Here is a 16,047-nt window from a genome sequence, read left to right on the forward strand (position 1 = left end):
GCTGCTGCCAGAGAGAGGTTACACAGAGATAAGTGGTTGCTCTTGCTACATCAGCCTACGCTGCCCTCGTTACCTCATCAGCTAGGACTCCCTGTCCAAAACCTTTCAAACTCCATGAGCTATTGTTAGCAGAGATTTTATCTGGTAAATAGAAGAGAGTGAGTTCAGAAATACACGGGCAAGTGTGTAAAGTAGAACCAAGCCTCACACTACAGAGTTTTAGTGGGCAATTGCACCGGGTCAGTAAAGCTTTCCATTTAAGCAGGAGATTTTTTTTCTTCAGAACCATGAATCTTCTCCAACTGCACACAGCTGTTTTTGGTTATTTGATGAAGTCTGCCTAACACCTACAACTTTTTTCATTGTACTATTTTAGTAGGCTAGCTGATAGTCTTAAGCTGGTGAGTGCAGCACCACAGGCCCATATAAGGAGTATGTATCTGCTCTGTGTGGTTCTGCACAGAATCACGAGGTGTCTGGAGCCCACCTGTCAAACTCTACCACAGCCATCTTTAGCACCAGCCTGACAAAAAACACCACAGCACTGGTGGCTTCACGCCAGATGGCTGATGTGCTAACATGCTATAATAACTGTATTTATTATGGTAATATGTCATGCTAAGCTTGCAGTCATTGGTTTCCTTCAATGAAAAGAGGCAGTGTTTTCACTGGGCTGGTGCTGCAGCCGCGGAGCTTTATAGCCTTTAAAGTGAAGCAAGGCCACACATCCCTACCAAAGGCTCTAATGTGTGTGTGTGTTTGCATCGCTGTATGTGAGCAGCGTGTGTAATCACTCCTAGCTGGCGGGCTCAGAGGGAGAGGTGGAATCAATGCACTGGGCTATGAAGAGAGGAGAGAGAAGGAGGAGGAGAGGGGTGGGTGGAGGCTGATCAATATCATAGCAGCAGGGTGGGGTAATATCCACTTCATGCAGAGCTGCCCCAAACAGGGTGGATTGTGGGAGTGAAGCAGGGGACACAGAGAAGAAGAGCAGAAATGAGAGAGAAGAGGAGAAGGAGGGGTGGTTGTAAAAAGATGCAAATCTCCATGGCGCCAGTAAACAAGAGGCTCTGTGTCAATCACCAGATGAAGTGGCACATTTAGCATTCTCCTCTCTCCTTCAGCCATTCCAACACTGCTGGGGATTGTTTGCTTGGCAGCTGCCTGCCCATTGGTCTTGGCTGCTGAAGGGGCGTGGTTGTGTTGCTCTAACGTATGGGCTGCCATGGCAATGATACCCGCTGTTTAAGAGAGTCATCAATAACCCCGCCCTATTGTATTCCACAGACCGTTAGTCAATGTCCCCTGGATCATTCCATCATCAGCCTATCATATCACTCTTTGCACACAATCTATTACATGCATCCAGTCTGTTACAAAGGGCCAGCTATAAGAACACCTAATCACCCTTCATCCAAGGACAGGTGGATGTTATATACCCCCAACAACAATAGAGGGAAAAGGAAAGCTAAAAAATGAACCAGCTCACTACACAACATAAAGCGTTTTCTCTCTTTATGTTGCTTTGTTGTCTGAGGTTGTGTGCCCCCTACCAGATTTCATGCTGATGTTGATTGCATGGTATGGTGAACTGTGTCTCCTTTCTGCTTGATTTAACTTCAAAGCTGTGACTGGGCTGAGCCAAGCAGGCTTCACATGGCCGTTTAGAGCTGGGAGACAGGATGTGATGGCGGACAACTGAACTGTGCACTGTAAACGGACACTTCCTCTGCGGTGGGTAGGAAGTCCCCGCCAAACCATATGGTCACACTGGGATGCACAGATCATCTGTGTGTGTTGTGGGTGCATTCCTTGGTTTTCCTCTCCATGGGTTTCTGAGTGTGTGTGTGTGTGTGCATTCACTCATCTTAAATCTTGCTTTAAACATGCTGTTACAGCTAATTACATTGACTCGTTTTGTCTGCTTTCCTTTTGAGTCATCTTTATAGACAAAGAGTGGAGATGTGTCTGTGTGCATCACCTTTAAATGGCAGTGGCAGGGGCAAGTGATGGGTAAAAGTGAAGTAAATAGGTGACTCGCGGGGAAGAAAGCGCCGTCTCTGACACAGCTATGACCTCTCGGTCTTCTCTTCCTCTCTTTCTGGTAAACAGTCATCCTTCTCTCCTCTTAACAGAGTGAGCTGGGGCCAGTAATTCCCTCGTCTACAGCAAAATCCTTTACCTCCCCTACCCAGTCCTGGATGCTGATTCTTCTGCTGCTGCGGCACAAAGCAAATGCAGTCTGAGCCTGTGTGTGTGCATGTTCAAAGTATGCCTTTTGATTTACAGGCACACACAGATAAATGGGCGGAGAAGGCTTTGATGTGCCTGGGTTTCAGAGAGTAGAGATGTTGGTGTGTTGTTCAACCTCTTTGTCTCCTGCTCTATCTCTGTGGGTGCTCTGTTTGTGTGTGTACGTGTGAACAATAACCAGTGTGTTTGACACACTGTGCTCATCATGACTGTGTTTTTCCCATGTTCTGCTTTAGCGAGCAGCCGTTTAATTCAACCATGAGTATTGTATTGTGTTACAGGTTAGGAGCGTCAGTAGCAAGAGAGGGGCTGCAGTTTTAGTTTAATTTATTTTTTTCCAAGACATATTTTGTGTTATCGTTTACATTCGGGTTTAACTCTGTATATAGCATGTCTGCATTGGAGATGCAGACTAGGGTGTGTATTTTATCCGCCTTGCTAAATTCAATAATTTATACATTTGCTACACCTTTTATCTCGTGCTTACACCACCCTGTTTGTACTCCCAGAACATTAATAAGTTATATCTAATTAAAATCACTGACTTTGTGCTTGTTTTTTCATGCTATTTTTTTTAATTCAAATTTCCTGATTTCCTAATTTACATTTATGCCTCATTAGCTCAACCTGCCTACAATACCATATATCTGTTAGACAGTTTAAGATAAACAAATGGCAAAACATCTCTTGATTTCTTCAAAAATGAAAAATGTCTCTGGTTGAGTTAATTGCGTAGGAGTACTTGATAAAATATTCAATCAATAATACAGTCACAGAGTAGAGAACAATTTGGCCTTTTCCATCAGTGTAAACATTTTCTTTTGATGCTTTACTATTACCACCTTTAATTCATTCTTGTATTGTTTAAAGTCTAGCTCTGTGAAATATATAGTAAATTGTTCTTTTTCCAGGTTTTTTTTAGACTTGTTACAAATGTGGCTTTCTAAAAACTCTAATCATGTTAGAATATGGCGGCTGTTCTTGCTGGTCTAGACAGTCATGCAGTACAGCTCCTTCTTGCACTGGGCCAGCCTTGTTATTGCAGCTGTGTTGTCTACAATACATCTCTTGTTGCAGCACAGCAGGAGGCTGCTCAAAGCTTCTGGCCTTTGTGTGTGTGTGTGTGCGCACATGTGTTTTAATCACATTCTTCCCCACCATTCAGACTACAGTTACTGTGAGTGGCCCTTTGATTTTGTGAACTGCAACTATAAAATGCTTGTATCGTGTTAAAATCTTTTATACACACATTTGATAATACGTCGCATTTGCATCCACACTGATATATCGTCACACACATAGGCCGGTAATTTGCATGTGAATATTTGCATATTGTACAAAGCAGGCCTGCCTGACAGACCACCCACTGCTCAGCTAGGGCGGCATCTGGCTGCTACACAGCTTACATGATGTATTACTGATAGGGCCAGTGTCATCACCAGAGACTGACTGACAGGCAAGGTCACCTTCAGAGAGATAAGAGGGGTGAGACAGAGAGATGGATATCTTCAGAAGCACTGGGCAGATAAAACAATACAATCACAAATGGTTTAGCTCATAGTGATATGAAGCTGTCTGCAATGCTGTCTGTCTGGTTTCGCATTCAGCTTAAAGATCTGTTTTTGCATGCTTGTGCTATTACTCTCTGCTCACTTGCCTCTATCTGCAGTTATCTAATCACCACCCCTCTTTCTCCTTGTCTGTGTTTGCATTCTGCAGAATACAAACACATAAATACCTCTAGTAGCTGTATCAGGGTGTGCTGGCCGTACACAGCTTCACACTCTTCACACTGTTCTCAGTTTCTCAGTATCTATGTCACTCTCACACGTGCACACTCTCCCTTTAGACCAGTGTTTCCCAACCTTTATTGAGCCATGGCACATGCCCCCGCCCCCGCCCCACCCCCACCCCCCATCTCCAAAAAAATATCTATTGTAATTTTAATTAATTTAATTTTAATTTCTCTGATGGCACACTAACTGCTACATAAACACAGCTACTGTGACATAAACACCCCCAAAACATTCAGACATAAGGATGCATGCACACACACTCATTTGTCACCCCTCTGTAAGTACACACCACATCCTTGAAATGACACACATAGCACCTTTGTGACATTTCTGACTTGTCCACCCTTCCTCCCACACACACTTCATTACCTTTGCCCCAAAATTATACCAGGGGGACATCAATTAGCATTGACTTAAGCAAGCCTTCTTATTTCCTGTCTTCCATTAAAGCTTTCCATCAACCCACAGCCATACCCTGCTCAGGAGGCTGCAACTGGTAGTTGTACACACACACACCACACACACACACACACACACACGGTTTTTGGATTAACTGGCTGGGCAGACATCCAATATGGCAAATCCACACATGCACAGCCTGATATTCATATCCTTCCCATGCACCCCTCTCTGTGAGCATTCCTCCTCTTTTCCTCCTCAGCAGTGCTCCAGTCAGTATTAAGATGTCTCATTACCTCACCAGGCTATGCTAACAAGACAAAGCTAACACAAATAATTAGTTTGCTGTGAAATGTGAAATGAAAAATCAGTGTTTTTAAAGGCTCTGCACAAAACAACGAAATTCTGTCTCTCAAACTGTAGCATTCCTTGGCTGTGTGTGTGTGTCTCATTTTGGATTTCAACTCACAGGTATTACCTCGAGACCAGACAAGGCTCTGCTCTCATGAGAACATCCCAGGCTATACACTCACACACGCACATACTGGCAAATACACTAACACACACAGGAAGCCAGGTATCAAAGCAAGATGGCTTTGAAGCAGCTAAATGAAAGGCTGAAGGCAGAAATGACAATGTTTTCTGGCAGGCTTTAACCGTGTGTCTGGCCGAGCGGGAGAGCTTGGGAAATAAAGTCAGTATTATGATCTGAACACCCAGATATGAGCTCTCCTAACTGCCTCCATCTGTCCTCCTGCAGTCTGCGTTTGAAGTCTTACTTGGATCTGCATTCTTGTCTATACCCTGCTAGTGCTGCAAGGATTTCCAACAGAAAAAGAAGTGTTTATATCTATATGTAGCCTAAATCACTGAACACAAATTATCAGGTCCCGGGTGCTCCATGTCTGTGCTTTGTGCCCTTAATGATGGTCATTACTGAATGTATTCTCTGTATCCTTTTGACTTTTAACAGTGCTGCCTTCTGTATCGTCACATAACTTGTCTTAAATTTCTTGGCTAGAACTGCAGCTGAAGTGTGTTGGAGGCAAGAACAAATATTTAAGTTGGACACAGCTGGACTATATACTTAATGTAAGGAGCAGCTAGTGCTAGTGTTGTTAATTCTCACTGCTCCCTGTGTAGAAGGAGTGCAGTGTGGTCGTGTTTTTCAGCCTTTCTTCCTCTGCAACACATAAAAGATAGATGAAACAATGACTTGTGCAATTAGCTCTGTTTGTTATCGCCATGGTCATATGTGGTGCTTGTGACTCTCCAGTGTTATGGGTGCCTGTGGTTGGCTGTATGATCCTCCAGTAGTGTCCCTTAGCCTGAAGTCTTAATTAGTATCATCTGTTAGCTCCGCGTGACTCAACCCCTCTCCTCCTTTTTCTTCTTATCTCCATCTCTATTGCTACCACTCCTCCATCTTTTGCCTGCTTGACAACAGGACCTGTTAACATCCTCAGATGTGTTGCTGTATGTCATCAATTTGCACATTGACACAAATAGTGAGTCTGTCATAAAGTGATTTATGCACGTCTGTTTGATTCCATGAAAAGTGGGTTTTAAATTTAAGGCAGGCGTTGATGCTTATGTTCAAAGGCGCACACACACAACATGCACATGAAGAGAAACAAGAGCAAATCCCACTTTGAATCGGCTAATGCTCATCCAATCCAATATGGAGCCGGGCTGACAGATGGGCCCAGTGTGTTCAAAGCAGAGGGCGCCGATTTAATATCCAAACAGGTCAAGCCAAAGAGAGGCAGAGAGAGAGACACCCCTGTGTAGGCACGGCGCAAAGGTCCTGCCAGCCCCGCCACCACAGCTGGGACTCACCTCACCTCCTCCCACAGTGCCCCCCCTTCGCCTCCCACACTCTCTCCATTTGTTCTTGTTGCCAGGCGGGGAAGCAAGCTGTGCACAGTTCCTCCTCACAAACATTGTAATCAGCATTTGTTTAGTGTTATTATATGTGTCTCAGAGATGGAGGCTTGAAAGGTGAGTGGCCAAGTGCTCTGAGTGAAGCCCATAAGGGGAGAAGGATTTCAGAGTGAGTGGAATCCTGCTGCCGCTGGCTCTGGCAGTCTGATTTAGAGGTGCTTTCTCTTACCTCTGACACAGAGTCCCAGCCTGCCCTGCTTGACTGCAAGGTTGGGGAGAAGAATAGTGGTGCTTATGCTGAAAGCCTGTTATTTGTGTGTGTGTGTGTGTTCATGCATGTGTTTGTTCACACAGCACACTGGCATTTCTTTTTAACAACCTCCTCTTTTGTCAGTCACTGAGATGTTGAAGATTGCGTGAGCACAGCAGATCGCTTGTACCTCGCCACTGTATGTCCACACACACATACAATTTTGTGTGTGTGAGTGTGTGTGTGTGTGTTCTGTCATCCAGATGGAAGTGCTTATTGAGTGCTGGTGTGCTGGCAGATCTCACTGTCGGGAGAAAATAAGAGAGAGAAAGGAGGAAAGTCAGAAAGAGGGAAAGCTGAGTGGAAAACCCTTCCAATCAGATCCATCATCTTTGTGTGTGTGTGTGTGTGAGTGTGTATTTATAGCAGTGTATGTGCGATCTTCCCAGCCAGCTCTTCCTGCCTCTCCTCTCTAATCTTATCATGTCGAAGCAGCAGATTAGTCCTCCCAGATCCCATCTCTGCCTCCAAATGCCACAATCAGCCTTTTGTTCTTTGGTTGTGCTTACTCTCCCCTTGCGACAGGCTACGTGAACACTCCCACAATCCGCCCTCCCTACCATTTTGAGCCTCCGTGTCAATGTCACAACGCTGCCAGCCCTGATCTACTATACCAGAGCCTTCCCTGCCCCTGGGGCATTAGCTAGCTAAGCTATTAGCTCACCAGCCTACTAGTCTAGCTGAACTGCTTGACATTCCTGGCTAACACTGATCTGCTTCTGCTCTTGTCTTTTTGACCTCCCTCTTCTGCCTCCCTCCTTCCCTCCCTGGCTCTTGACAGTCTCCTTTGTCTGTGTTTTTGGGATCGGTCTTTCCTTCTTTACTTCCGGTTGCCACCTCCTGAAGGAAGTCATAGATCCTGGCTGCTGTTGTCATCAGTGGGAGGGAGAGGGGAGGGGGAGCGGGGGTCACTAACAGAGTTGGCAGAGGAAGAAGAAGAGTGTTTGAAAAGCAGAGAAAATAAACAGAGGTTTCCTGTTAACGAGGTGCACTGGGGGCCTGTCGTGTGGGAGCAGGAGGATCTGGTATTGTTTAAAGCAAGGCTCTAGTGTTACAGTGCAGGGAGGAGGAGGAGGAGGGGGGGGGGGGTATTAGGTTTGAGGGTTGCAGGTTGTAACAGCATTCCCTGTCTGTAAGGCAGTGACTATATTGTAAAGGCCACTGTGGACAGACATGAAAGCAGCTCTCCTCTACTTCTTCTGCTGTGCGCTCTCCCAAACATAGAAACACTTATTAGTGTTGGGATGGATTTTGCAATGAAAAGCAGAGTATTGATTTTACACTCCTGTACTTGAAAATGAATCTCACTATCAGTCCATCTTTTTTTTTCACTGAATTCATCCCATACATAACAGAGATGGTTTCTTTTCAAATTGAAAGCACTTCTTATAAAGAGGAAACTCTGCCCTCTGTATGTCCCTCTTCTCCCTCCAGTCTTTGTGGTATTGTGGTTGTACATGGGGGCCCTCGCTCTAGAGCTGACTGCACACACATGCGGCAACACAAAGAAAACTGCACAGCCATTATGGACCCTAAAGGGGCCAGCCACCTTTAGCTAGTCGGAGGGAGAATTAACTGACTCACACAATGCCTGACCTATCTTTAGAACTGTGATCAGTGCAATTTCCTATTAACTGTATCTCATATTTTTTTATTCATTTGACGGGAAAATATACTCGAGATCTTGTAGTATTTTCTGACACCTAACTGTTTGACAAGCAACCCTCCTATAAACAAACCCCTGTCTTATGAGTGTGCTCAAGAATGCCACAGGCCAAGCTGAGCCACTGGAGGGGAGGAGAGGCGCTATTGTGTTTTGCCCCAAAGCATGACTCTCAGATTTACATCACCTCAATGAATAAAGGGGTAGCCTTGTAACCTTGGGGGTGGGGGGTGGAGGTAAAGCAGCAGCAGCAGCAGGAGGACAGTTGTGATTTAAAGTCTGAGGAAATGAGATGGACTTACTACTCCTACCTTAATCCAACTCCTTTTTCTCTCTCTCCTTAATGCCCCCCCCCCCTTGCTCTGTACTGCTTCTTTGCACTTCTTTTTTCTCCTTTTGTTTCATTTCTTTCTCTCAGTAGTGAGTTGGTAAGTCTTTTGGCCTCTCTGCAGGCTGTATTCCCAGGGTTTAGGGCCCAGGAGGAGGGAGGGCAGGGCCATGTTTAGCCTCTGGCAGGACAGACAAAGATGGCTGACATTGTGCTGGGCTCAGCTATGCTCTGCTCTCGACAGGCAGCGTGGAATGTCTCTAATCAAATCAGCATTGTGGTTCTTATATGTTCCCTCTCTGTCATTTTCTATAGCAGGCTTAACAAAAACCCAGACAATACAACTAGTAGCCTGTGTGATGAGTCTGAGCTGTCTATCATCTCCCTTCATTTTCTCCTTGTGTTATCTACTCATTTTTCTACCCCGCATGTTTATAGAATTGTGATAATTGAAAGCTATGCTCCACTCCCACTCCGTGCTCCATATGTTGCACTCTCTCCATCTCCCTCCCTCTTTTGCCTGAGAGGGCTTAACGCTGCTGTGAGCTTCATAACTGCAATCTGCTCTGGAGAGTGGCAGCCGTTCTGTAGCAACAAGGATACCAATGATGATAGTGGAAATAACATTTGGTCTCTGCTTTGATTGGTGTAAAATAATGCAGACAAACATAAATGGAACAAATAATGGTGTAAAACCAGTTTGTGTGTGTGTAGGTGTTTGTGGCTTTCCACCTGCCTGCCTGTACATTCTGTTTGCATCATGCTGTATGTTCCAGCTCTCTGAAATCCCTTTGATTTTGTGGTTTTACAGGCAGAAAATGAAATGTTCAGGTAGCACACTGGCAGCATTTACAGTCTCCTTAAAGCATTAATTATGTATAAGCACTGGATAACTACTTGTTCTGCTGTGGCAGACAGGCTGTTAGTCTAGAAGGCAACAGTGTCTGTACACTGGATAGACAAGGGGCTGGGAAGGGTGGGCTGACTGCTCTGTGGGAGGGGGAGCGACATGACGTCATTGCACACATCTCTTCACACAGTATGTGCTTGGGGGGTGTCTGTGTCTCAGTCCATCAGTATGGCTTTCTCTCTCTCTGTTGAAGCACAAGCAAAAAGTGTGTGTGGCTATGTGGTATTGCGTGCATACTACATATAATCATCCAGAGCAGTAAATGCAGCTGACTGACTGCATGCCAGCTGCTGTTTAACACGTCCAAGCTCACTTACTCACTCCTGCTCGCTGCTCAGGGCTTGAGAAATGGGAAAGAATCGGGGAAGAGAAAATGAAGAAGTGAAAGGTAGACTGAGAAAGATGGAGGAGGAGGAGTGAGTGAGGAAGAGGAAAAAGGAATGGAGAGAATGGGAAAACCAGAGGTGGGCTTGAGGTTTGAGGGAGGTGATGATTTGCTTGGCTGCATGTGCTCAGTCTCCTCCCCAGTGACATAACAGAACAATGTACTCTAAAAGCTTTAAATATCTTTACCCTGACCTCATGTTCCTGTACACAGAAACAGACACACACACATACACACATGTCTGGAAAAAGCGGATGTTAAGCTGTCTGTCTTAGATTACCATTCTCTTTCCCTTTTCCATTTTTCCATATGCTTATTTTTCCTGTAGTCCATGGGTGGTGTCAATGGCGGTGCAGGTGCCTCGGTTTGCTAGTTCAGTGCAGTCAGTGCAGAGCCCTTAATAGACATGGCTGGGGCCAATCGTATTGTGTCGCAGTCCAGCACCCAGGCTTGCAGTGTCTCTAATGTTCTTTCAAACCACTGAGACAGTAAGCTGAGCTTGTGTGAAGGCACAATAAATATTTTATAACATGAAATGAAAACAGTATTTTGCCCTTTTAATCCCCCACCTCAGCACTGGCCTCAGTTTTATACTATTTTCTACCCACCTCCCCCTTTTTCCTTCCAGGTCTGTGTTTTCATTGACTGGCCCTGGAAAGCCTTTCGACTCACCTCAGTGCTGCCCCTTGCTGGTCATCTAAAGAATTACAGGCACTTGCTGACTTGCAGCTATTAAAAAGGCCAGTGGGTGGCAGCACTAAAAGAGCATATAGTCCAAAGCATAGAAAACAGATACTGTACCAGTGCATGAAGACATTAAAAAGAATGTTAAATTCCTGATACCTCCTGTTAGTAAAATAATGAGAAACTAGTGTAGAGGGCTGATTTGTAGAAGCATGCTCATCCCTCCTCCTCCTCCTCCTCCCCCTCCTCCCCCTGGTTCCGCTCACTCCATGCCTCCTCCAGCAAACAGCCATCCCACTGTTTACTTTATTAAGGCTCTAAATGCCCTACAATCCCTTTTTAATTGACTTGGTCGCTCTGTGTGCTTTTTGGCATCAGCCTGTGTGAGTCATAAACAGTGCATCTGCACAGCATCATTCTTTGCCAAGAGGCCAGTTTGTGACGTCGTAATCAAACAAAATGATGTCTGTTTATCTTAGTGTGCGATCTTTTTTTCACTCGCTCTGTGTGTCTCTGTGTTGCAGAGTAAACGGGACCATCTGCTGATGAATGTGAAATGGTACTACCGCCAGTCAGAGGTGCCCGACTCCGTCTACCAGCACCTGGTGCAGGATCGTAACAATGAAAATGGTAAGTCTGCATTCTGAGATTCCAAAAACACCTGCACATGTGCATATACAGTACACAAACACATGAGTAACAAACACTTATTTTCTCTCTCTCACACACACAAAAGTAAATACACTTGTTTTCTGTGCAGCACAACCCCCTCTGTCTCCTTCACAAACACACACTCTCTGCACTCCACACTGTTGGGTTATATGAGAGTGAGCTGTGAATTTCAAACAGAAACCAGAAGACAGTGTCCCAGGCAGCTGAGCCAATCCCATAGCACCATGCTGTTCCCTGGGTAACACTCCTTCAGGCCAGACAGCAGCACTGTCAAGTGTTAATAACCCGCAGTGTCATGTGGCCGTTGAGCACACACACTCTCAACACCCATCAGTGCCAGTGGACTCATCACACTCTAACACATACACATTCACAGACAGGAGCACTGTCAATGAGCTTTAGCAGCTGAACATCAAACTCTCATGACAGAACGTGCCGGTCAGGAGGAGTTGAATGTAACACTGACTTAAAATATATATTTTTTTCTAGTATTAAGGTTTAAATAATGACAGAACAGCCACATATGTTGAATATAGAAAGTGTATAAGTGAACAGAATGAACTTGCAATATAAATATTTTATTGTTTATATCTATCACTGATATTTCAACAAATTGTACACACATTATTAATTTTAATAGGTGGTTGTTAAACTATCTGGTACAGAGTTCCTTCTGCCTTTCGGACAAAAGAAGTACAGAGTGTACAATGTATTATTTTTGTATTGTATTGTTTTAAGACACACCTGTCGACACTTCCTGTTAACAGTTGGCTACCGACCCCTAATGGCTTAGCTTTTCTCAGTTAGCCTCTCAGAATGCAATCCACTCTAAATATACACAGCCTTGTAACCAGAGCACAAATGCATCTGTGGTCACAGTTATAACAGGGTGTTGTTATTGCTGTTTTTTTTGTTTTGTTTTTTACAATAATCCAAACATAGTGTCTGTCAAAGGTAAAACTGTCACTTAAGGTGTCAAAACACTCCGTCATTGCACCACAGCACGGCACAGCTATCTGCACTGTGTCCTTGCAGCAGTGACTTGGGATTATTAGAATTGATGTCACAGGGCCGGAGCGCCGCGGCCACAGCTCAGGTCATTTGTCAAAGACGAGTCCTAGCCCTTCTCTGGGCTGCTGATGCATTTTAACCTCCGTAAGGGTCATTTGACTTGAGAACTGAACATTATGTCCTCTCCTCAGGGGACCACAGTTTATTGGCTTTATTGAATCATGTGGCATATTATTGACCTCCTCAGAGATACTTGTTACTTTGGGTCTACACAGAGTTCAAAACTACTTAATCTCTGTTCCCTTCTTTTGTCATAGATCAATGCGTTTGGTCACCTTAGCTTTGTGTATATAATGCAGACTGTAATTTATTAAGCACTGGTGTTTCTTTGTTTTCCAGACTCTGGCCGGGAGCTGGTTATCACAGACCCAGTGGTCAGGAGTCGAGAACTTTTCATCTCTGACTACGTGGACACTTATCATGCTGCTGCTCTCAGGTAAACACATACACGTCAGATATTTATTTTTCAGTATGTATTTGTAAAGGTGAGAAGCTGCCCTTTAGATGAAGTTTCATGCCAGTTTATGTGCTGTTGTAGAGCCTGTACCTGATGCGTCCCCACAGTGGAGGTCTGCAGCCAGCCCCCTCTCCTCTTAGGATATTCTACTGTTGTGCATTCTAATATGTCTGTATGAGCAGAACAATGATACCACCCTATTTCCATATTTGTGGCAGGTCTCTGTAAACCAAGAGCACAATAATTGTGTGTTTTAATAGTAGTAAATATATACAAAATATAACACTGTACTACTCTGAGCTGGAGCTGCCAGAATGGACAAATATAATGCCTGCAGCCTTAATTAGTGTTTTGGTCTGGAATCAGGCATTGTGTTCTGTCTTTGTCCCTGCCTCTGTCTCCTCATCCATTCCTGTCTGACCACCCCTCCACTCCCTCGTCCCCTTTTTCTTTAACAGAAACCACATGTGAGCAGCAAAGCCATGTCTTCCAGAAACCACTGATTTAAGGGAAAATTAGCTGCAACTTCTCCTACACAGAGCTCCCTTTGATTTGACTTATTCTCCAGGCTTTAGATAAACGGGAGGGAATTCCAGTGGGATGCTGTAATACTGTAGCTCTCCAAAGACAGCTCTCCTTAGCACCCTTTAATCTTTTCAGGGGGAGAAAGATACTCTGTCTCAGTAAGGCAGCCCAGCTCCATATGCCTGTGATGTGTGTTATTTTGATACAACCAGACACCACGGTGCTGGAAACAGGAAATGGCATCAAGATGTGGTCGTGCCCCCCCCCCTCCCCCTCCCCTTATCATGTGGGGAGGGAGACAGGCAGGTTGAATTCCCATCCACATCTCTGCAGCATCAGCTGCAGCAGATGAGCCGATGCTGACATGTTCAGCTGGTGTTTACGACTTTAGTAGCCAGAGCCTAATGTTTCACCACAAAAGTCAGCAGGCACTGACAGGCGCTAGATACCCGCTGCTGTATTTGTCATCTCCAGTAGATGAACATCCCAACAGCTTCTAATTAGGGTTATTTGTGCTGCTGCTAGGGTATCACTTTGTCATGTAGCCGGTTTTGTCTATTAATGCCTTCTTCTTCTCTCCTGCAGGGGGAAATGCAACATTTCCCATTTCTCTGACATTTTTGCTGCCCGGGAGTTCAAAGCCCGCATTGACTCCTTTTTCTATATCCTCGGATACAACCCGGAAACCAGGTGAGGATCTTACTGTGCAGCTACATTACTGATATCTTACCTTCCTTCATTCTGCTGCTGGTTGGTTCAGATATGTCAGCTCATATAGCAGCTATATATACGGTATATAATGTTTACATAATGTAATAATATATATATACACTCAACAAAAATATAAACGCAACACTTTTGTTTTTGCTCCCATGTTTCATGAGATGGACTTGAAGATCTAAACTTCATTCCAGATACACAATATTACCATTCCTCTCAAACATTGTTCACAAATCTGTCTAAATGTGTGATAGTGAGCACTTCTGCTTTGCTGAGATAATCCATCCCACCTCACAGGTGTGCCACATCAAGATGCTGATCTGACATCATGATTAGTGCACAGGTGTACCTCAAACTGCCCACAATAAAAGGCCACCCTGAAATGTGCCTCACAGCAAAATGCCACAGATGCCACAAGCATTGAGGGAGCGTGCAATTGGCATGCTGACAGCAGGAATGTCAACCAGATCTGTTGCTCGTGCATTGAATGTTCATTTCTCCACCATAAGCCGTCTCCAAAGGCGTTTCAGAGAATATGGCAGTACATCCAACCGGCCTCACAACCGCAGACCACGAGTAACCACACCAGCCCAGGACCTCCACATCCAGCAGGTTCACCTCCGAGATCGTCTGAGACCAGCCACTCAGACAGCTGCTGAAACAATTGGTTTGCATAACCAAACAATTTCTGCACAAACTGTCAGAAACCGTCTCAGGGAAGCTCAACTGCATGCTCGTCGTCCTCATCGGGGTCTTAACCTGACTCCAGATCGTCGCCGTAACAGATTTGAGTGGGCAAATGCTCACATTCGATGGCGTCTAGCACGTTGGAGAGGTGTTCTCTTCACGGATGAATCTCGGTTTACATTGTTCAGGGCAGATGGCAGACAGCGTGTGTGGCGTCGTGTGGGTGAGCACTTTGCTGATGTCAATGTTGTGGATCGAGTGGCCCATGGTGGTGGTGGGGTCATGGTATGGGCAGGCATCTGTTATGGACGAAGAACACAGGTGCATTTTATTGATGGCATTTTGAATGCACAGAGATACCGTGATGAGATCCTGAGGCCCATTGTTGTGCCATACATCCATGAACATCACCTCATGTTTCAGCAAGATAATGCACGGCCCCATGTTGCAAGGATCTGTACACAATTCTTGGAAGCTGAAAATGTCCCAGTTCTTGCATGGCCAGCATACTCACTGGACATGTCACCCATTGAACATGTTTGGGATGTGCTTGACCGGCGTATACGACAGCGTGCACCAGTTCCCACTAATATCCAGCAACTTCGCACAGCCATTGAAGAGGAGTGGACCAACATTCCACAGGCCACAATAGACAATCTGATAAGCTCTATGCGAAGAAGATGTGTTGCACTGCATGAGGCAAATGGTGGTCACACCAGATACTGACTGGTTCTGAGTCCCCAGACCGTCAATAAAGCAGAAACAAAATGCACATTTCAGGGTGGCCTTTTATTGTGGGCAGTTTGAGGTACACCTGTGCACTAATCATGATGTCAGATCAGCATCTTGATGTGGCACACCTGTGAGGTGGGATGGATTATCTCAGCAAAGCAGAAGTGCTCACTATCACACATTTAGACAGATTTGTGAACAATGTTTGAGAGGAATGGTAATATTGTGTATCTGGAATGAAGTTTAGATCTTCAAGTCCATCTCATGAAACATGGGAGCAAAAACAAAAGTGTTGCGTTTATATTTTTGTTGAGTGTATATATATATATATATATATATATATATATATATATATATATATATATATATATATATATATATATATATATATATATATATATGCCTACAAAATTGCAGCTAAAATTATATGAATGATGGTTTTTGTTCAGTGTCACAATAACTACCATATGACACATCCCTTGAAATTCATTATTGGACATGTACAGATTTATTTAAAAAAAAACATTGTTGTATTTGTTTTTCTGTATTCACTCCATGGGAGCAAATTTTG

The 16,047-nt window shown here is 44.6% G+C and overlaps 1 protein-coding gene across 4 annotated transcripts in view; it reads left to right on the forward strand.

The window, feature by feature from the left end:
• The window catches only part of rerea (arginine-glutamic acid dipeptide (RE) repeats a), a 112,184-nt gene that overhangs the window by 65,559 nt on the left and 30,578 nt on the right, over positions 1-16,047 (forward strand). For all 4 annotated transcript variants that reach the window (XM_028408868.1, XM_028408866.1, XM_028408865.1 and 1 more), the window contains 3 exons: positions 11,137-11,242; positions 12,695-12,791; positions 13,923-14,027. In XM_028408868.1, coding sequence (XP_028264669.1) covers positions 11,137-11,242; positions 12,695-12,791; positions 13,923-14,027 — 308 coding nt within the window. The remainder of the gene's footprint in view (positions 1-11,136; positions 11,243-12,694; positions 12,792-13,922; positions 14,028-16,047) is intronic.

Source organism: Parambassis ranga, chromosome 7 (genome assembly GCF_900634625.1).
Source record: "Parambassis ranga chromosome 7, fParRan2.1, whole genome shotgun sequence".
In the NCBI taxonomy this organism is placed as follows: domain Eukaryota; kingdom Metazoa; phylum Chordata; class Actinopteri; family Ambassidae; genus Parambassis; species Parambassis ranga.